General features: G+C 42.7%; 1 protein-coding gene across 5 annotated transcripts in view; it reads left to right on the top strand.

Moving 5' to 3' along the window:
• The window catches only part of PLXNB2 (plexin B2), a 342,174-nt gene that overhangs the window by 174,998 nt on the left and 143,488 nt on the right, over positions 1-23,688 (top strand). The window contains exon 4 of one of the 5 annotated variants that reach the window (XM_077474006.1): positions 17,597-17,722. The exons of the other annotated variants lie outside the window; for them this stretch is intronic. Within the exon in view, the coding sequence (XP_077330132.1) occupies positions 17,676-17,722 (47 nt within the window). The 5' untranslated portion in view covers positions 17,597-17,675. The remainder of the gene's footprint in view (positions 1-17,596; positions 17,723-23,688) is intronic. 5 annotated transcript variants of the gene reach the window in all.

Raw genomic sequence — 23,688 nt, 5'->3', positions numbered from 1 at the left:
TCATTATAACAGGTTATTTCCCTCACATGGCATGTACATTCCACAAATGAAACCCCAAAATATATGCTGCTCCTCCTGAGTATGGCGATACCATATGTGTGAGACTTTTACCAAGCCTGGCCACATACAGAGGCCCAACATTGAAGTAGCAACTTCAGGCGTTCTAGGAGCATAAATTACACATCTAATCTCTCAACCACCTATTACATTTTTGAAGTCCCTGGAGCACCAGGACAATGGAAACGCCCACAAAGTGACCCCATTTCGGAAAGCAAACACCCCAACGTATAATCTATGAGGCATAATGAGTCTTTTGAACGGTTAATTTTTTTCCTGACGTTTTTGGAAAATGTGGGGAAAAAAATGAAAATACATTTTTTTAACACAAAGTTGTCCATTTATAAGATATTTCCAACACATAGCATGTACACGGCAAAAATGACACCCCAAAATATATTCTGCTATGCCTCCAGAGTATGGTGATACCACATGTGAGACTTCTACACAGCCTGGCCACATAGAGGCCCAACATCCAAGAAGCACCATCAGGTGTTCTAGGGAAATAAATTATGCATCCAGTTTCCTTCAAATCTCTCACATTTTTGAAGGCCCTTCATATTTCGAACATTGCATGTACATACCAAGAATTACACCCTAAAATACATTCTGCTGAGTAAGGGGTAAACAAGATTACCTGTGGTTTTAGTAGTGCAATTCTCCACAGGAGGAAAGCCCTGATCCAGGCAGCAGGCAGGGGTGTGGTCAGCGACAGTAAATGGAATTATCCAGGCAGCAGGCAGGAATATTGTCCATAGTCGGTACAGGCAGGGATACTGTCCATATACAGTCCAGGGTCAGTACAAGTAGAGACGTTGCCAGCAGTGCCAAAATATTGGTCCTGGTAGTAAGCAGGAACACTGTCCAAGCAGCAGGCCATGAAATAATGGGGACAGGGGTAGAGACTTCTACCACCCAAATCTCTTTGAAGCCTCTGAGTCTCCAGACCCTAATCCGGGAATAAGAAAACTAAAAAATGACATATGTGAGACTCCTGTGTTCCCACTAGCATAGCAGGGTAAAAGATAAATCCAAGAGGCAGGCAAAAAACGTGGTCAAACAGTCCAGGGTCAGTTCCAGAGCAGGCAGAGGTAGGTACAGATTAGCGTTAGGCAGAAGCTTGGTTGTTTAACAGGCCAGGGTCGGTTCCGGAGAAGGCAGAGGTATGTACAGTTCAGTGCAGTGGCATAAGGGGTGTGGAGGAAAATGACAGGAAATGAGTATTACGTTTACCATACTTCCCTAATAATGTAGAGAAGTATGGTAACGGCGGAAACATTCACCTATACATAGTCCTGGTTGGGAAGACAATCGGAACAATAAAATGTGGTGTCTCTTCTAATTCCTCCACTGGAGCACACCCGGGCTTTCTTCTGACGTCTGTGTCCTGTTTTAGGAAAGTGGCGCTCGTGGAGTCTGCTCATCGAATCAGAGCGAATAGTTGCTGGTGGGCTTTCAAGGTACAAAAGGGCTGAAATAACTTCTTCTTGGAAGTGCAGGGGGTTCTCTGTAGGTTTCTGATAAATGACATAAGTGTTATACGTGGCCAAACTGAAAAAATAAATGGACACTTTTTTTTTTTTTATACCAGTGGCGGGATTTTCTTGTGGGATGGTAGGGTTCAATCATCTGAAGTCCACTCCCCCCATAAACAAATTCTAATCATAGATGCAAGCTGGTTTCTGGATTGGGCCGTTTCTTCTGGAGACTTCCACGTAGGTGTTGTCATGGATTGTCGTGAGCATGTGGATGTTTCGTCTGTCCCTCCACTTGACAGCCAATAGCTCCTGGTTCCGCAAAGGTGCCGTCTCCCCTCGTTGTAGCCTTTCATTGACGAGTTTTTGGGGAAAGCCCTTTCTATTGGCTCTTACTGTACCACATGCTGGGGTGTCTCTCCGGTGAAGATTGTGGAAGAGGGGCAAGCTAGTATAAAAGTTATCCACATAAAGATGGTCTCTCTTTCCAAGGAGTGGATAGACAAGCTCCCAGACCACTCTCTTGCTGGCTCCGATATACTCTGGGCATTCTTGGGGATGCAGTTGGGAGTCCTTCCCTTCGTACACCAGGAAGGCATAGATGTACCCCATGGCTTGGTCACAGATTTTGTACATTTTAACCTCATATCGGGCCCTTTTGCTGGGGATAAACTGATGCCAAGCCTGCCTGAGAATTTTAAAAGGCACTCCTACACGGAAATATTCTGTTTGGGGGTATATAATTGGGGACATTTTTCAGAGAAATAATTTAGCAGTGGTCATATTTTAAGTAGCTTGTCAAAAGCTGGGCCATTTCGGGGAGGGCACTGGGTGTTGTCATTGTAGTTGAGAAACCGCATAATCATTGGGTATCGTGATCTTGGCATAAGGGATGAGAAGAGTGGCATGTGGTGGATGGGTTTGGTAGACCAATAGGAGTACAATTGTTTTTTTTTTTTTTGTTTGTTGTTTTTTTAGTCCCATAGAAAACGTTAGGCCAAAGAAAAAAATTTTAATTCTTCTTCGGTTCTCCCCACTCAAAGGGATGAGCGTAACTAGAGCCAGGGTCTCTTACTATGTGCTGCTGTGTGTAGAGGTTGCACTGGGCCACAATGGATGATAGTAAGTCTTCGGTGAAAGTCAAATGAAAAAACCAACCATGGCAAAATCATCGGTGTTCACCTGGACACCTGGCTGGGCAGTGAAAGGGGGGATATTTGCTGCTCCGGAATTAGGGAGAAGTCAAGGGGGTTTTTAAGGGCATAGGGAAGGCTGGCATGGCCCCTATCCCTTTGGGGCTGAGATGACACCCTACTGGTGCCTGGCCTTTGTTGTAGTGGCTCTCGAGGTGGACGGCTCTGCGCTACTGGTAGTAGGCTTTTGCTCCTCGCCAGAACGCCACCTTTTTCACGGGCACACATTCCTCTTCCGATTCTGTATACGACCCACTGCTTGTAACGGGTTCATAGTCCGAATTGGACAGAGACTCTGAGAACTCCCCGCTGCTCTCATCGGTCATACTTAGAAGCTGGTAGGCCTCCTCGCTAGTAAAATATTTTTTTGCCATACTCGTGGCTGGTGAGGCTGCACTGCAGGGCACTGGTGGGCGCACAGGTGGCGCAGATGAGCACTGATGGGCACAGGTGACACAGGTGTGACACTGGTGGTACAGGTGACAGATGGCACTGTTGTGGCACTCTTGGACCCTGTTGGGCACTGCTAGAACACAATCGCTCTCCTCTCACGCTGCATCAGTGTGAGGAGAGTGATGAACTTTTGATGACCCTGCTCACTGTCATTGACATTTGTGATCGCTCCTTGATTGGACGGAGCGATCACGTGGTAAAGGGCCGCTGTCTTTGGCCCTTTACCGCGATTCGTGTTGCGCCGGGTCCCGTGAACCTGGCGAGCACGGATGTTCCCATGTGTACGTGGGAACGATTCTCCGGGAGGACGTCATAGTACGTCCTCCCAGAGTTAACAAACCAACCTGTAGCCGTCATTCGGCTATGGGCTGGTTATTAAAGAGGCCCTACACCCTAAAGTGGAAGTTCCGCTCATTGGAACCCTTCCTCCCTCTGGTGCCACAATTGCCACCTTTCAGGGGGGAGGGGGTACAGATACCTGTATAATCCAGGTATCTGCACCCGCTTCTGGGAATAGCTAGCCGCAGATGCTCCACCACCCCCGCTGTGTTCTGGGAAACTCACAGTTCCCAGGACACAACGGGGACCAGTAAAGATGCGCAGTGAGACTCACGCATGCACGGTAGGGAACCGGGCAGTGAATCCGTAACTCTCTTAATTTCCCGATTCCCTGATAGAGGATGGCGGGGCAGTCGGGAGACGAGCAATTGCTCGTCATCTGCTGCCGACACCGCTGGACCCTGGGACAGGTAAGTATCCATTTATTAAGTCAGCAGCTGCAGTATTTGTAGCTGCTGACTTTTAAGATTTCTTGTTTAAGGTGAAGGATTATTTGACCACAGGCTTTAACCTGCAAACACTAGTCTGGAGCCCATCATGTAAAATAAGCATTTACAAAGCACTTAGGGCCATCTCAGGTGAGCGACAGTCCGCTAGCATCAGGACTAACAGACCACCTATTTTCTCCTATGGGATCATTCTCTCACTTGAGGGGTCAGCAAGATTTTGCTCTATGACTGCTCCCTTGCTAGTAAGCGTGATTCTGCGGTGTTCTAGGCCACTAAGTGACACCCATTGAGAGAAGTAATTATTTTCCCCCAGTGATGCATCTGCTGCCTGATATCAGCCTCCATAAAGCTTTCTTGAAGTCTTTCAAGTGTATCTAATAACAAAAAGAAAATGTATTATTTTTTTTTTTTATTGCGGTCTGTTTCTCGGATTTTGTCCTGGTGACTAAAAGTTAGGCAAAATCCAAAATTGTAGCTTGTCTCCAGAACCAAAATAGAGGGCTAACATTTAAATACTGACCTTTATTGGGGTGACAAGTGCAAATTTCCCTTATGTTCTCTTTCCCCTTGTGTCTGTGGGTTAGGAAGTGTAGGGAGATCTCCTTAATGGGAAAGAGATGGCAAGAAATGACAGGGTTTTTTAACAGTTTCCTTATTTATCCAAAAAGAAAAAAAAGATTTTGGCCTTGGATATACTTTTAAAACACCCCTCAATTCAGTTTTGCAATGTGGCATCCTTCTTATAGAGATTAGCTTGTTTCTATGGCCTCTCTCTTTTAGACTTGCTACACATAATGTTGCTATCTGAGTGATCATTGTGACAGAGTATACACAGGAACTGTTTTCTTCTTACTTACAATAGACATTTGAAGGTGATTAGCTTGAAAAAAAGACAGGGAAGGGACAAAGTTTTATAATAAAGTAAAAAAATAACAAACATGTTACACTTTACTTGCTCTGTGAAGTGGTGTTGCACAAAGCAGCCATTCCTGCCGGGTGTCCCTAAAGCAGACGACTTGCTGTGTGGGCACCTGAGCACAGCAGATACAGAGCTGTGGCTCTGCCCTGCCCCCCCCCCCCTTCTTATTGGCTCACTGATTGACAGCAGTGGGAGCCAATGGCTCCCGCTGCTGTCTCAGCCAATGAGGAGGGAGAGCCGAGGCTGTCGGGCATATTGCTGGATCGCGATGGGGCTCAGATGAGTATTAGGGGGGCTGGTGCACACAGAAGGTTTTTTTGTTTTGTTTTTTATCCTTCAAGCATAGAATGCATGAAGGTAAAAAAACCTTGAGCCTTTAGAACCACTTTAAGGGACATTTTGCCTTTTCAATAATTAAACAAAAATGACAATAGATGTAATGGTATAAAAATAAAGTAAGTACACTTTTGGCCTCCAAAGCTGGTATTTAGCAGAAATTACTTTTTGTAGGTGTTTGCAAAAACTCCCCACCATTATTATTATTTATTATACAAGATTTATATAGCACCAACTGTATATGCAATGCTTTATAGCATGAGGGCAGGCAGTATAATTATGCAGTAGGAATCAGAGGTCCCTGCTCAATGGAGCTTAAAGTGGGAGTCCGCCGGGACTCAGCGGTTTTTTTTTTTTTTTTTTTTTTTTAAAGCCAGCAGCTACAAATACTGCAGCTGCTGACTTTTAAAATAGTGACACTTACCTGTCCAGCGCGCCCGCGATGTCGGCACCCGAAGCCGATCTCTAGATCGTCTCTCGGGTGCTGCCGCCGCCATCTTGGGTATGGGAATCAGGAAATGGAGCCTTTCGGCTTCATTTCCCGGTTCCCTACTGCGCATGCGCGAGTCGCGCTGCGCAATAAGGACGGTCCCCGCTGCCTCTGGGATCTGTGTGTTTCCCAGCAGGCAGCGGGGCACCTGCAGAAAGGGGCGGGCACTTGCGGAAAGGGGCGTAATCTACGCCCCTTTCCGCAGAGAGCTATCCCGGAAGTGGGTGCAGATACCTGTACTGTACAGGTATCTGCACCCCCCTCCCCCCTGAAAGGTGCCAATTGTGGCGCCGGAGGGGGGGAGGGTTCCGATGAGCAGAAGGTCCACTTTAGGGTGGACCTCCGCTTTAAAGTAGATTACATTAGTCTTGTTACCTCTCAATGCAAATTTGTTTCAGTTGCAAGTTGTTTGTGGGATGCTTTACAATAACTGGATGTTTTAAATTCCCCTTATTATTTTTACATTTAGATTTACTGTAAGACTGGGTTCACACTAGTGTGATGCCAGACTTTGCATGTGAATCGCACCGCATTGCTGTGGACGACACACGTGATGTCTGTGTGATGCAAATTCAGCCATACAAACTGTATGGCTGAAATCTCATTTGCACCAAAGTGGTGTAGGACCCTTTTTTTAGGTCCACACTGGAATGGGATGGCATGGTTGTTCACACTGTACCATTTCACAGTTCGCACTGCAATCTGCGAACTGCCTGGGATTCAGGTGTGATGTGGGAACCCGCACAGGAATTGCAGGATTTTCTGCGTCACACTAGTGTGAACCGAGCCTTAAAGTGGCACAAGTTTCACCTTCATACACCCCAAGGAGTTTCTAATTCTTGGCACCTAGCCTGCATCTCCTGATTTTAATTTCATGGGTTTGAATTGGTATTCTTCCCTTTTCCCATGTTTCGAGATCTGCATAAGAATGATTGAACAATGTCCATTTTTATGTCAGTTTAGCACTAGATACTGTTTAAAGATCTAATGTTTGACTGTTCAAAAAGTTTGATTAAGTCAACAAATTCCATGGGGTGTACTTTCCCCATGGCTGTGTATTGTGAAATCACAAAATTATCTAAGCAGATGTTGCCTAGCCGTCTCTGTCACAGTATTCAGTTTGTTGCTTAAGTAAAAGTGTAATTAAATTAACAATACGTTACAATGTAGCTATGTTTGTTCACAAAGCATATGGCAAACAGCATTTCACCACTATAGTGACTTATTATGGATTAACATGTTGCGCAAGCAAAATGTGGAAATGTGATGCAGGCAGTGTTCATATTTAGTCTTTTTTTTTTCCCAGATGAGTTGATGTATATAGACACATAATCACTATCATTATAGGGTGATAAAATGCATAACATATTGCAATACGACTGTTCTTGTTCACAAACCATATGGTAAACATGAAGTTCACCAATCTGGTGACTCGTCGTAGATCAACGTGTGGCAAGCAGTTTGTGGAAATGTGGTGCAGGCAGCATTCACGTGTGGTCTTTTCAATCCAGATGTGTTGATGTATATAGACACATGGTCAGCATCGCTATAAGCTGAATTGCAGTTATGCAGGTCCTTGATAAATGCATTGCTAATTTGTGGTGTAGACCATTCTAGAGCTTGCCAATGAAAATTGTTTCGCAACTGTAATAATCCAAACACTAGCTAACCGTCTGAACTTGATTTCTTTTGATTAGTCATAGTAGTGTTTGTGGATTACTTAAATGAATGCCACCTGAAAAGAAATATTTTGTAAGTCTTTTTTTTTTTCATTATACAAGTCTTTACACAACCTTTGTCAAACAAAATTCTGGTTGGACAGGTTAATATTGGCTGAGCAGAGAATGTGTTTTGTTTTGTTTCTTTATCAAAGTGTAGTAATTTTTTATTCCCACTTGCTGACCATCTAACTGTAAATATGTCATTTGGCGTTAAATACCGGGGTTATGGCTGCAGCTAGATGCCATAACTCTGGTATCCTTCTGTTTTTTTTTTTTTTCTCGTTAGGCGGTTGACTTTCCCATTAAAAGTAATCCCAGTGGTGGATTCATTGCGAGATCACTTTTAGAAGCAGCGGGAGAGGTGCAATCCCCCACTGCCGCTTTCCCGTGGTTTTTGGGCTGCTGCTTTCCAGTGGTTATTGGGCTAACATTACCGATTGGTATTTCCAGGAGCCACCCGGTTTCGGCAGGGTTTTTTCCATAGAGATAAGCAATGGCTAGATGGCCAGCGCTCATCTCTATGTCCTCGGAGGACCAGAGCAATATCGACGTCCCTTCTGGTTCTCATGCCATGTAAACGTGTTTTTGGGGGGGGGGGGGGTTCATGTACACTGGACGTTGTTTTACCTCTCCTGAATGATTTAACTTAACAGCTAGAAACTGACATCTAAAAACATCAGTTTAGCCGTGTTTACGTGCCACGTTTGCGTCTCTTTAAGAAAAAAAAAACTTACTTTTTTGTTAAAATTAAAAATGTTAGTAAACAAAATGCTGCTAAAGCTAGTTACCATGTTTAGCATCGTTCACAAGCTGTTACAGGCATTTGGCGTTTTCAAATGCCTCAACATCCGTCCTCAACGCAATTTTTTTGCATTCCATAAAATGCTTCCAAACTCAACTGCCTAGAAACTACTATAAACGACCTGGTGTACATAAATATACATAACATAAATGAGAGTTCAGGGGCAGATGAAAAAAATGCCCAACTGCTCCTAAGAGCCCGTTCACACAGGGGCAACTCGGGATCTGACTTCAGGTTGCCCCAAGTCCCGCTGTTGTGAAAATCAATGTTAGTTAATGGATCCATCTTAATGTACACTACAGCAGTCGTTCCGCCTTCAAAAAAGGTTCCTGTACTACTTCAATCCGACTTCTACACGACTTGTACCCATTGATTTCAATGCAAGTCGCCTCTAAGTCGGATCTCCATCTATATTGAAGCGACAATGTCACTTCTCTCACAGAATAATCAGCTCTCGAGGGGGAACTCCACGCCAAATTTTAAATAAAAAACCAGCATGGGTTTCAGGAGCATACCAGGCCCTTAGGTCTGGTATGGATTGTAAGGGGAACCCCCCACGCCAAAAAAAGTGTGGGGGGCCCCCCCAAAAATCCATACAGACCCTTATTCGAGCACGCAACCCGGCCGGTCAGTAAAGGGGGTGGGGACGAGCGAGCGGGCACCCTGCGACCCCCCCCCCCCACCCCAAAGCATCTTGTCCCCATGTTGATGAGGACAAGGGCCTCTTCCCGACAACCCTGGCCGTGGTTGTCGGGGTCTGCGGGCGGGAGGCTTATCGGAATGCAGGAATCCTGTTCGGCCTATTCTCCCGCTCTCCGGTTCTTCTGCTGGCTCCTTCGCTGTCTTCTTCCAGCTCTTTTACTAGCGGAGGAGCCCAGTCTTCTCCGTCCTTCTTCCCTCTTCTTTCTTCTTCCGATGTTGACACAATGCTCTCTACTGCTGTAATGGCTTGTGTGGCAACTTATATAGGTAAGGGGCGTGGTCACCGGGTGATGTCACACGGCGACCTAAGGGCCTGGTATGCTCCTGGAGGGGGAACCCATGCTGGTTTTTTATTTAAAATTTGATGTGGAGTTCCCCTCGAGAGCTGATTATTCTCTGATTGGCCATGGCCAAAGTCGCCTGGCCTGGGACGACTTAGTCGTGTTTGCAAGTCGCTCCAAGTCATGTTGAAGTTATTCATACTCAAGTCGTGTCCAGGTTGCCTCCAAAATTTGCGCTGGAAGTTGTGTTGCCCCTGTGTGAATGGACTCTAAACATTTGTTTACCAGCACCGCATGAGGCCTTAACGCAAAAGATAAAATGATTGCTTTTAAGGGTAGAGGAGAGATTTGACCCCAGATCTCTCCATAAAGAGGACCGTTTATGCTGTATTGTTTTAGCAAGAGATGTTTACATTCCTTGCGACAGCAAGACAAGTGATCAAAAAAATTTTTTTTTTAAAGGGACAGTCTACACATTTTTTTAAAATTACTTTTTTTCCTTTAGAAATGTAATTTTGTGCATGGACGGGAAACATGCGCCACTTTACAGGCATACTATACACCCCCCCCCCCCCCCCGGTATGAAATTTAAAGGAATATTTCACTCAAGTTTTAAAAAAATGTTTTGCATTGATACATGTCCCTTGGGACAGGACCCAGGTCCCCAAACATTTTTTATGACAATACCATGCATATAAGCCTTAAAAATTAGCACTTTTGATTTCTCCCATAGACATTTAAAGGATGTTTCATGGCTCTCAAATTTGCCGCGAACACCACAAATTGTTCGGCAAACAAACGAACACCCAATGTTCGAACATCGGGCTCATCCCTACATAGAATACATAAAGGTAAAAACCTTCAGCATTTGGAAAAACTTGAAAGCTTAACTCTGAGCACAAAACCTTCACTTTAAGGTATTCCTCAATAGCCACAATGCATATAAATCAACTTTGTGTACACTAAACAACCTTTGAAAATCCAGATATTACCACTACTAACTTGTGCAGAGACCAGTTTTGTGGGAGGGACCTACCATGTCCACGCTCTACAGGCTGCGTGATAAAAACTGCAGGAGGGGGTGGATTCAAGACTAGTTACCCTGCATAAGGAGGGAGGGCATCGACGACTTGAAGATTCTGCACAGAGACAGTTGCACAGTGGATTACTGCACAGATCTGAAAGAAATGCACAAAGCTCAGTAACGTGCAAGTAAGCATACACCTGCCTCTTGTATATGGAGTATATTTTCTTATCCCACAGTTCAGCCATAAATGCTTGTTATGGCTATTGGGGGCAGGAACAAGCATTATTCTTTACACTATCCTCCATTTCCCTCATTCTGGTGCTGCGTTCTTCTCCCCAAAGCCTCAGTCTGTTAATGGTTCCACAGCATCATCATCTACAATGCAGGGCAGTTAATGTGTTACCAAACCCAAAACGGTAACCTCAGTCTGTATATATAGTAAAGCATGCTTGTTATACTCTCTGTGGAACCTAAGGGGTTAATCCTTTGCATTGTGTAAAAAGGCTGTTTGATCCTGTCTTCTCTGATCATCCCCTACTTCCACTGTCCCCAATATATTTCCTGATAATACAGAGCCATTGGACAGGCTGCACATGCTCAGTTTGGTGTGTATTGCTAGAGAGAGGTGTTTTGTTTTGTTTTTTCTTGGGAGGGTGAGCATTTTCCAGATACAGGGTCAGGGTTCCTGCATCCTGATAGGACAGTCAGTTCTGAATGAAAACTCCTCCTACAAGCTGTTAAGGCTATTTTTATATCTTCCTCACTTATATGCTTGCCTATACATAAAATAAGTGATTAAAACCTTTTATCTATATGAATCAAACCATGAAATTAAGAACAAATGATTCCAGTGCGAAAAGGATAACCAGTTTATTTAAACAAACTATTGTACAGAAATTAAACTTGTATTCATCTGAGGCTAGCAACTATAACATAACTAATACACCCTTAAAAACAACGTTACCAATGATAGAAAATATTGCTATAATGGTCATACACATGCTATCAATAGATTAATAATATATTAAGGTAAAATCCTACGATGGAAAAAGTTACGGAAAAAGTAAAGAGGAATATGAGAATACATTACATAGGCATTCTTATGTGTGGCCATATTGGGTCCAGTCCGTGAGGTAGAGAGAACTAGCATCTCTAGGGTTTTTGGTTTTATGTTAGAATAACCCACTCCTACCAATCAGAACTCAGGGTCACCTCATTGATTCAAAGTTGCCTCCAATTCTGATTGGCTGTAATTTCAAACCCAGTTAAACATCATGCTTAAGCATTACTCTTTGGTGCCTCTGTGTCTGCCTTAAAACAGTTGGCTCTCTTTGATCTTAATATAACCAATTCTGAAATTAGCATTTCAAGGACTTGGGAGATGCAATGTCCGCCCCTCGTCCCAAAGAACAATAGAATAACTTATTTACTATGCAAAAAACATACCAAAAGATGTTGGTGTGTGTTGAGATACAGATATCGGTAACTAGACCCACCTCTCATGATTAAACCTAAAAATATTAAGTCATACATTCCTATAAAACATATATATACCTACACTGTGTTTATTGGCGTATAACACTTTTTCACCATTAAAACCCGGAGCAAATAGCTGCCTTGGAGGGGACAGGGAGGGGGCAGGACGAGCGCAGTCAGATTACATACAGTAAGAATATCCTATTCACTTGGCGGCCTCTGTAATAGGAAGTCCCGTCTCCTGGGCCGCCATTAGGCCACTGTTCTGTCTATCATAGGAGATTCTCACGGTATGTAATCTGTTGGCGCTCATCCCACCCCACTCCCTGTCCCCTCTAGGCTGTAGATGGGCATCAATCAGGCTACATTGATGGCAATGGTGAGGCTGCTGCATTTATGGCACTTGTGAGGCTGCAGATGGGCATTGCTCAAGCTGCATTGATGGCAATGGTGAGCCTGCAGATGGGCACTGACCCTTATTTAGCTTTAAAGTTCCTTATTTAAAATGTAAGGTTTTTTTCCTGAAACTTCCCTCTTAAAATGAATATGCGTGTTATATGCCTGTGCTTGTTATACACCGATAAATATGGTGTGTGTATGTATATGTGTGTGTGTGTGTATATGTATGTATGTATGTATATATATATAAATGTATATATATATATATATATATATATATATATATATATATATATATATATATATATATATATATATATATATATATATATATATATTATATATATATATATTATATATATATATATATATTCTATTATGGGGCATGGAGATTTTAATTAGAAAGTCCTCACAATGGTTCCCTTGCTATAAATAATATATTTCAAAATCTCCACCACAAAGCTTTAACCAGACACTCATAGAAGTCACAAGACTGCTATATACTGCTGATGATAAAAGGTATTTGGCAGTTCATACCCCTTTCACACTGGGGCGCTTTGCAGGCGCTACAGCGCTAAAAATAGCTCCTGTAACGTGCCCTGAAACACACTGGATCAGTGCGCTTGCAGGACGTTAAAAAAAAAAAAAACTCCTGCAAGCAGCATCTTTGGAGCAGTGAAGGAGTGGTGTATGTACCACTTCTGCCCATGGAAATGAATGGAACAGCAGTGCTTTTCGTGCAGTTTTAACCCCTTTTCATCCACTAGCGCGGGTTAAAACGACCCCACTATCGGTCGAATAGCGCCACTAAAAAATGGTAAAGCGGCACTAAAAATAGCACAATTTCACCGCCGGCTCCCACACCGCCCCAGTGTGAAAGGGGCCTTACTAAAATAACTGCATTTCCATGTTCTGTATACTGTGGGAGACCAGATACAGTGAATGCAGAGTCCTGGGTTTAGTAACACTTAACTCTGTATTCATGGAGGTGGTAAGCGTGCGACTACAACTGTAAACATTTTAGAGAGGAGGTTGCAGGGAGCCTGCTGAAGTGTGGAATACGGTATTTCTTAATGTTATAACATCCCTAGACATTACACGCATTAAACTCTTGCAGTGTTGGAGGTGGTTTTTTTTTGTTTTTGTTTTGGTTTTTTTGAACTAAATGATATTAAAGTCTTTTTTTTTTTGTTTGTTTAAAAATAACAAACCTGTTATACTTTTTTTGCACAGAGCAGCCCAGAGCCTCCTATTCTGGGTTCCCTTGCCAGTGCTCCATGCCCCTCCCTCCTGCCATGTGCCCCCCACAGCAAACAGGAAGATTTCTCTGTGTAACTAAAGACAAAACATTTTTCTCATTTTTGATTTGAGTTGGAAAAGGTGGAAACCTGTGCCGTTCTTCTTTTTTTTCTGTTTCCCGGTGGGAAGATATTCCTTTTACTTTGTTTCCTATTGGCACAATAGGTACTAGGAAATAATCTCTCAAAGATTTCTTCTCTTGCTCTTCTGGTGGCAATCAATATTTTTTTGGTTTAAGGCTGGTTTTGTACCTGGTCCTTTTGAAGGTCTAGATACCAAGAAAGCAACTGTTATTTATTATAGAATATCTCAGCTCTTTTTCTGCTTAGTGTTACTAAACCCACAGCAGTAAAATCAGTGTATATATGCAGTAAAGCTTGCTTGCTTATACTCGCTGTGAAACCTAAGGGGTTAATCCTCTGCATTGTCCTCAGGCTGTTTGATCCTGTCTTCTCTGATCTGCCCCCTTCTTTCACTGTCCTCAATCCATCGGATAGAACAGAGCCTTGGGGGCACTCTGCACATGCTCAGTTTAGTGTGTATTGCTAGAGATTTTTTTAGGAGGGTGCATGTGATCAGCACAGGGCCAATCAGCACTGTCCAGATAGAGGGTCAGGGGTTCTGAAGCCTTATAGGACAATCACATGAGAATAAAAACTTCTGCAAGCTTTAACCAGTGCTCAACCAGACACTGATAGAAGTCACAAGATTGGTATAAACTGCTGAGAGAAGGTATTTGGCAGTTTATATTTACTATAATTGCATTTAAGTGTTTTGTGTACTGTACGAGACCAGATATATTGAATGCAGGGTCCTGGGTTTAGTAACACTTTAACCACTTACCGACCGCCGCATGACTATGTTCAAGATATCCCTTGAAGAGGGATATCTTGGTAACAGCAGCAGCTGCTGCCACAACTGAGATATCCATCTTTTCAGGCAGCGGTTCGATAAAAGATAATGGTGGTCTATGCGGCAGATTCGCCGCAAGATCACCATTATCGGCGGCGGGAAGCCCCCCCCCCTCCTGCAGCTCTCCCGCGTCCTCCGCCGATTTAAGTGGAATTAGACTCTGGACTGCTGCACTCTTGAGAAAAAAAACGGCTTTCTTTATTTTAAAAAAATCACATCAAAAAACAAAGAACACAGCAAACAAAAGAGCTGACGTTTCGCATTGGCAGTAGTGCGTACTCATAGCTCATAGTCCTCCGCCGCTTACCGGAGCCGTATATAACTTGCTAACTTTTGCCATGATTAGGTGGTTTACAGTGCTTCTGTTAATAGTAAATGCTTGTCCTTATTACTTTCACTTTTATTTCTGTTGATTAAATGTGTGGGTGGCATTCATGCCTGTTAGTGTGTAACTTGGCTGGAATTCCCCATGGATTCATGCCTTTTGACTTTGACCTTGTAATCTTAGGCCTCAATCTGTACCACAGAGACTGTAAAGTACTACTTTATATTTTTTGTAATGTTGGTTCCTAGATTGTACCCATGTATTCCTAATATACTTTTATGAGAATAACTTTAGAAGAATGGCCTGTGGAGACACCCTGGGGGTATGATCACATTTAAAAGTCTATTTGCATGACCTTGTTCTAAATAATAGTTTGATCGTTCTGCATTGCCAATCCTTTATTACGTAGTGCCGAAGGGTTTTTTATTTTTGTTTTACTTTTTGTTTTTACGCTTATTGGACCAGCAGTGCCAATGTACATTAATTGTATGCTTACCTCGTTCTCATTATTAGCTTTAATTTCTTGTCCTGTAGTTTCAGCAGGTGAAGTGAGGGGATATACAGTATCTCACATAAATGAGTACACGCCTCATATTTTTGTAAATGTTTTATTATATCTTTTCATGTGACAACACTAAAGACATTACACTTTGCTACAATGTAAAGTAGTGAGTGTACAGCTTATATAACAGTGTAAATTTGCTGTCCCCTCAAAATAACTCAACACACAGCCATTAATGTCTAAACCGTGGGAAACAAAAGTGAGTACACCCCTAAGAAAAATTTCCAACTTGGGCCCAAAGTGTCAATATTGTGTGTGTGTCCAGCATTATTTTACAGCATTGCCTTAACCCTCTTGGGCACCAGAGTTTCACAGGTTGCCACTGGAGTCGTCCTCAACTCCTCCATGGTGACATCACGGAGCTGGTGGACGTTGGAGACCTTGCGTTCCTGCACCTTCCCTTTGAGGATGCCTCACAGATGCAGGTCTGGAGACATGCTTGGCCAGTCCATCACCTTTACCCCTCGGCTTCTTTAGCAAGGCAGTGGTTATCTTGGGAGGTGTTTGGGGTTGTTGTGTTGGAATACTGCCCTGCGGCCCAGTCTCCGAAGGGAGGAGTTCATGCTCTGCTTCAGTATGTCACAGTACATGTTGGCATTCATGGTTCCCTCATTGACACTCCCATCACCATACTTGGCTGTAGTCAAGACACACTTGTCTTTGTACTCCTCGCCACCACACACGCTTGACACCATCTGAACCAAATAAGTTTATCTTGGTCTTATCAGACCACAGGACATGGTTCCAGTAATCCATGTTCTTAGTCTGCTTGTCTTCAGCAAACTTTTTTGCAGGCTTTCTTGTACATTATCTTTAGAAGGGGCTTCCATCTGGGACGACAGCCATGCCGACCAATTTGATGCAGTGTGCGGAGTATGGTTTCAGCACTGACAGGCTGACTCCCCCATCCCTTCAACCTCTGCAGCAATACTGGCAGCACTCATATCTCTATTTCCCAAAGACAACCTCTGGATGACGCTGAGCACGTGCACGCAACTTCTTTGGTCAACCATGGCGAGGCCTGTTCTGAGTGGAACCTGTCCTGTTAGACTGCTGTGTGGTCTTGGCCACTGTACTGCAGCTCAATTTCAGGGTCTTGGCAATCTTCTTATAGCCTAGACCATCTTTATGTAGAGCAACAGTTCTTTTTTTCAGATCCAGAGTTCTTTGCCTTGCAGTGCCATGTTGAATTTCCAGTGACCAGTATGAGAGAGTGAGAGCGATAACTAACACCAAATTTAACACACCTGCTCCCCATTCACACATGAAGACCTTGTAACACGAACTATTCACATGACACCGGGAAAGGAAAATGGCTAATTGGGCCCAATTTGGACATTTTCACTTAGGGGTGTACTCATTGTTGCCAGCGGTTTAGACATTAATGGCTGTGTGTTGAGTTATTTTGAGGGGACAGCAAATTGACACTGTTATACAACAGTTATACTCACTACTTTATATTGTTGCAAAGTGTCATTTCTTCAGTGTTGTCACATGAAAAGATGGGATAAAATATTTACAAAATTTGTGGGGGGGGGGGGGGGGGTCTACTCTTTTGTGAGATACTGTATTTCCAATGTGAGGGAAATTGTGAGGGTATGCTTTTTTTCTTTTTTTTTTTCTTGGTAAATGTGGGTGGAGGGCTCTGAACAGACTTGAGTTTACCTTTTTTTGTGTGGCTTTACTGTTTAATGACTTAGTCATTGGTGGTAATACTACTTCAGACCAAACCCTGAGCTTGCTTCATTTTTCTATGCTCATGTCATGGTTATTCTGCTCGCAGTATAACCAGAGCTGGCATAATGAAGGGGGATGTTCTCCTCCTTGTGCACTTTACATGGCATGTAGGAAATTCAATTGTCACCCAGCATGAATCTGAACAAGTCTTTCTGCTGTAATGTAGAAATGTTTTAATATTTACATATAAACCAAGGCATGCACTGTGCTGAGACAATCCGTGCACTACTGTGTTTCTCTTCTGTCTCCTGCTCTGCATTTTGAGTTGTTCTCTCAAGAGATCCATATTGTAGGCATTACCATGGCAACGTTTTGGGGAGGGAGGGGAAAAAATCACCACTTTGCTAAGTTTAATCTGTGTTCCCCTGTCCCTAAGAGATCCTCCAATGATCCGTGACTTTACGGGCTAATTAGGGAGGGACAGAAGTCTGTATTTAAAGCCAGGCATCAGGCTGGATCCAGCATGATTTTTCTTATAAAGTCATGTTGACATGACAAGACATGTCATGCTGTATTCTGTCGTCATTTTTTTTTTGTCAAATTGATTTTAAACTATTTCAAATTATTTTTACTTTTATTTATTTTATAATTTTTGCACATAAAAATTTGTTAAAGGTGGTATCCGTAACCTTATACTTGCAGAGCATTCTGTAGTTTCTAAGAAGAAAGCCCAGCACTGGTACACGTTTTTAGAAGAATGGTAATTTTCTAGTTGCGGCGTATGCCGGGAGAGAGACAGCACGGCATCACCCTGTCAGAACACAACAGGTCAGTGGGGGGAGGTCACTGTACTAACATTGGATCGTTAGTGCAGCGGCTCTGACCAGAGCTGACAGTTTTGTACAGTGTGTACTAAGCTTAAGGCCTTATTCTTGTTTGGCATTACATTTTACCTGATTAAAAATAAACTATTTTTTTGTGCTCAATATAAAAATTAAAAAAGATAATTACCTTTTAAAGTGGTTGTAAAGGCAGAAGGTTTTTTGTTTTGTATCTTAATGTATTCTAGGCAAGATAAAAAGTCCTCTGTTTGTAGCAGCCACCCCAACACCCCCTAATACTTACCTGAGCCCCATCTCTATTCAGCGAGACTCTCCCTCCTGATTGGCTGATACTCAGCAGTGTTGCCATTGCCTCCCCCTGTTGTCAATCAAAGTCAGTTAGCCAATCAGGAGAGAGAGGGGGCAGGCCGAACCGGGGCTCCGTGTCTGTACACAGAGCTACAGCTTGGCTCAGGTGCCCCCATAGAAACCCGCTTGCTGTGGGAGCACTCAATGGGAGGGAGGGGGTCAGGAGAGCCAAAGAGAGGGACCCGAGAAAAGTAGGGTCTGGTCTGCCCTGTACAAAACCACTGCACAGAGGAGGCAAATATAAAGTTTATTATTTTTATAGAGGAAAAACAGACTTTACAATCATTTTAAAGTGTATCTAAACCTTTATTTGTTTTTCCTTTTAGCTGTTAATACTGTAAATAACACACTTCCTGTACCTCTGGGGGAGATAAAACTGGAGAGTGCAGATTCTGGTGCGGCTGTGTATGATGGCCAATGTGCTTCTAACTTCAGCTTGTTCTATTAAACTTTGACAATAAAACCTGCAAGCTGATTGGTTTCTATCCAGTGCTACACCAGATTTTGCACACCCAAGTTTTAGTAAACCAACCCCTTTGTGTCATCACTCGCTTTACAATGTGGTGTTAGTGTTTTTTCTGTGTTTGCTAAAAAAAATTCCCTTAGCCTGCAAAAAGGTACATGGCCACCACACAAAGGACTGCTGCAATGTATTACTTTTTTTTTCTTTGTATTTAGACGCACTTTACTATTATGGTTATCACATAAACCTGAGATATTTTTACCTATTTTTCACAAACTTTCACACACACCTCCTCCCCTTCCTTTTTCCACTTGTGTCAGTGTTCTCTTATGGGAAAGGTATTTTTATAGCCTGGTTAAAACAACTTGGTATATTTCTTTTTCTTAGGAACAATTTTCTGATTAATCTGAGGGTGTAATTTTGTACGTTTAAAGTGGAGGTTCACCCTAATACTAAAATCCCTAAATCTACTGGCATTCACAATCTAAAACTAACCTATCTAGCCCTGTATAGAAGAAATCACTATACATACCTTTCCTGAAGCCACTCCGGTCTGCTCTCCAGTGGCAGAGGCTCGGTGTAGGACACAGCCGACATTGGCTGGGAAGTGATGTCACCCATAGAGTTACTATGGGGCTTCTGTTGTTGGCTGCCTCCTTTGCACACGCCTCCACAGAGAAACCACTGACAGCTCAGTGTGGGACCGGAGCGGCTTCAGAAAAGGTATGTATAACATTTTCTTATTTACAGGGCTAGATAGGTTAGTCCTAGATTATGGATGCTGATAGATTTAGAGATTTTTGTGTGAACTTCCACTTTAAGGGTCTGTTCACACTGCCCTGACTTGGGATCCTGCTTTTGAGACCTTAAGTCCCATGAAATGTGAAATCCCATGTTGGTCAATAAGAGCTTTCTTAACCTTCAGCCCCGGAAGGATTTACCTTAATGACCAGGCCATTTTTTTGCGATAATGCACTGCGTTGTTTTGACAATTGCACAGTTGTACCAAAATAAAATGTATGCCCTTTTTTCCCCCAAATAGAGATGTCTTTTGCTGGTATTTGATCACCTCTGCAGGTTTTTTTTTTTTTGCGCTGACAATTTTGAAATAAAACAACATTTTTTTTTTTTTTACTTTCTGCTATAATACCTATCCAAAAAAATAATAATAATTTATTCATCAGTTTAGGCCAATATGTATTCTTGCGATTTAACAAAAATATGTAGCAGAAGCGTATATTGATTGGTTTGCACAAAAGTTATAGCGTCTACAAAATAGGGGAAAGGTTTAGGGACTTTATTTTATTTAAAAAAAATTTTTTTTACTAGTAATGGCCGGATCAGCGACATTGCGTCAGACAAATCTGACCCTAAGTGACACTTTTTGGTCACCAGTGATACCAATACAGTGATCAGTGCTATAAAAAATGCACTGTTCACCATATAAATGGCACTGGCAGGGAAGGGGTTAACACTAGGGGGCCGATCAAGGGGTTAAGTGTTCCCTAGGGAGGTGTTTCTAATGGTCAAGGGGAAGGACTGGCTGGGAGTAGAGAAAGATTGCTGTTCCTGATCACTAGGAACAGCTGATCTTTCTCCTCCCCTGTGAGAACAGGGATCCACCTTGTTTACATAGGCAGATCACCATTCTGCCTCTCTTCACTGTAGTCGCAGGTGGCCGGCGGACTTTGAGGCCACTGGACCCGTGGGCGAGCTTGCAGTACCAAATGCACAGACTGATGTACAGGTACGTCGGTTTGCACAGCTGAGCTGCCTTGCCGCAGTATATATGCAACAAGTGGTTAATTAGCTCTGACTTTAAAAACAAGTTTCTATACTACTTCAAGGAGAGTTATCTCAGACTTGTGCCCATAGACTTTAATGGAAGTTGCCTCCAAGTCTGATCCTCATCTATATTGATGTGATTTGGATCTGCCATTACAGGAAGATTACCCAGGCATTCCCTGCAGTGTAGTCCCTCTTGCTTCAAGGTCGTACTCAAATCGCCAGCAAAGTCACACTGCAAGTTGCGCAGACTTTCAGGTCGCAGTAGTGTAACCAGAGCCTAAATGTCTGTAAATCTTTGAAAAAAGAATTGTAACTTTGTAACACAAGCATAAAAAGTCAAAAAGGATTTTGTTGTAAAATTAAAAACAAGAGTTTATATGCTCAGTTATTGAAATATGGGCATCTGATTTGTCTCTTGTTGAATCCCAGAGTACTACGTTATACCATAAAGATAAGTATTTTAGGACTTGGGCTGGGTTCACACTGCTGCGGTGATGAGATCGGATGTGATTCGCACCGCACTGCAGTGCAAATCACATCCGATCTCTGTGCGATGCGAGTTCAGCCATACAGATAGTATGGCTGAATTCGCATCGCATCCGGCCCAAACTCGCACAGGACCCTTTTTTTGGTCCGCAGCAGAATCGGATCGCATGGGTGTTCACACCATGCGATCCGATTCCTGTCCGAGTTTGCAGATCGCACTGCGATTTGCGAACTGATCTGGGGGTGTCATTAACGTTTCACTGACACTCCCAGCAGTTTGCATAGGGCAGTGTGAACTGCTGCCGGGAGGCATGCGATGTGGGAACCCGCAGCGGATTCGCAGCGTTTCGGCATCACTGCAGTGTGAACCCAGCCTTATGGGTTTTTTTTTTATGCGCAGACAGAATGTGGAGCAGATGTGCATAGTAACCAATCCACTCTTTTCAGCATGTTCAGTTAAAGTGATACTAAAGTCTTGTTTTTTAATTTTTGTTTAAAAATAACAAATATGTTGTACTTGCTCTGTGCAGTGGTTTTGCACAGAACAGCCCACATCCTCTTCTCGGGCCCCTCCTGCCGGGTGCCTCCACAGCAAGCAGCTTGCTATGGGGGCACCCGAGCGTAGCCGCTGCTCTGTGTGTTCGTTCAGACACGGTGTCGCAGCTTGCCGATGTATCTCTTAGCCAATCAGGACAGCCGAGTCTCTCGCTGGATCGAGATGGGGCTCAGGTTAGGTAGGCTGCTGCACACTAAAGGTTTTTTTTTTAACTGCCTTTAAAACCACTTTAAAGCTGAAGTTTAGGTATGGCAATTTTTACATAGTTACATTGGACTAGCTTAAATGCAAAGCGTTACCTGATTGGAAGAGGCAGAGCAGTGATGTCCACCTCGTCCAATCGGATAAAAGTTTTCATTTATCTTGGAAAAAATGCAACATGTTTCTTGAATGGCACCCGTAACGATCAATTGGCCTCCTGTGTGCACTATGCAGGAATGCGTAGGCATGGGACCTGAAAGGCAGCAGCAATCACTGTAATAATGTTGCCTACTACAGTGGTTTCCAGCTTCCACTGGGATCCCACAGGTATGGCACATACTTACCTTTTTACCTAGTTACAATAGACCAAACTGCAGCTTTTAGCTGTGAAAATGAACGATAGAAGCTGGTTGCTATGCACATCTGCTCCAGTTTTGATAAATGACCCTTATTGTATTTCACATACACATTTGCTCCCCCCTCTAGTTTGGTTAGCCATACATGGGCATATATTTTCTCATTGAGTGTAATTCACTTGACGCTATAGTTTTAACATTATATATCATGATATAATTCACACAATTAAATATCACTAATGTTATTGCGGGAAGTTTTTATATAAAAAAAGGGCATTTAACCATTGAAAGCCCTATTTTTGCTTTAATTATTTGATCACACCAAATGACACACCATGCTGTTTTCATTGGATACCTCATTCAAACTCTTTATTGCCACCTTGAAGAAAGTAATATTGTCAGGCTTGATAACCTGTGGATTCATATTTTGAAAATAATTTTACCATAAAAATCCTTTCTCAGTTGGTAAAATAATGTGCCCGTGGTACAGTTTTTCTGATTTCATGTAGGTTTTTTAAGTAAAAAAAAATAGTAAAACTAGGCATATAACACGTGGTAATTATGTACTACATGCAATCGGCTTTGCTGGGCTAAGTCTGTTAATGAGTGGATCATATCTCCCTATCCTTGGACTGCTATGAGCTTTACTCGAAGGCTGATTGCAGGCCACAAATGGTATTTGGGATCCACCCTTCTGTGTAGAGTAGGAAAAGGTCAGGGTTTGCTTAGCTTGGAAAATCTCCCTGTGAGCTGTTGACTTTTGGAGGCAGTCATTTTCATATTCTTAAGTCAGAAGCTGCCAGACTGTCATGGTGAGAATTGAGAACATTGTTTATATTTATTGGGCCATTTTGAATATGCTATAACAGGGATTGCCATAGGCAGATGTGCTGAACTGAGGTCAATTTATTTGACAGTATTGGCCACCTGAACATTTTCTTGTTGTCGGTCTGAGAAGATTTATAAATGTACATTGAGGCCGGAATCTTAGCCATACATCAACATGTGTTATGTTAAGTTATTAGGTTAGTTATTTTGAATGGGCTGCCAGTGCATCCCAGAACAACCCAAACCACATCTGACCCTTAGTGCTTTGGGGTGCCATTGGAAATAAATGCATTGCAGCATACTAATTTGTGCATTTTATGGCACTGCAATGCACTTACGCATGCACAGTGTGGCAACATCACAAAAGATGTGATTCCAGCTTGAGATAAAGAACTGCCCAACCACAATCCATGCGCTGCTGTTACAAGAAAATAAACGGTTTCTGTAGTTTGTAACTAAACTGCCTACTGCTTGTAAAACCTTAAACTATTTACTCTAAAGTTTGTGTATAGCTAACCCTTTTTTTTTTTTTTTTTTTTTTGCTTTGCCTAAAGTGTGGAAGTATTACACCCTCTGTCAGGTTTTTATTATTTCCTCTGGGCACCCTTTCTTTGAGACCTGGTGACCATTGCGACTGAAAGTGACAAGAAATACAAGCTTTACAGGAGGTGATGGGAAATGCTTCCACAGGTGACAACTGTCTAAGTTGGGAAATTTTTATTTTATTTTTTTCCCCAGACACACTCTCACCTTTTTGTTCTGTATTCGGATTAGGAAGCAAAAATATTCTCACCATCAGGGCAGAGAGCAAAACGTAAATTAACAGAGCTCGTCAAACTCCAAAATTCTTTGGTATACAGACACTTTAATTTGAATCTATACAGTACAAACTCATTTAGCATTGCTTCAGGTCCTATACCAAAGCT

Source organism: Lithobates pipiens, unplaced genomic scaffold (genome assembly GCF_037356315.1).
Source record: "Lithobates pipiens isolate NorthernLeopardFrog02 unplaced genomic scaffold, aLitPip1_a1.2 Scaffold_8, whole genome shotgun sequence".
In the NCBI taxonomy this organism is placed as follows: domain Eukaryota; kingdom Metazoa; phylum Chordata; class Amphibia; order Anura; family Ranidae; genus Lithobates; species Lithobates pipiens.
Note: the sequence above shows the minus strand (reverse complement) of the source record. Positions and strands in the feature narration are given on the sequence as shown.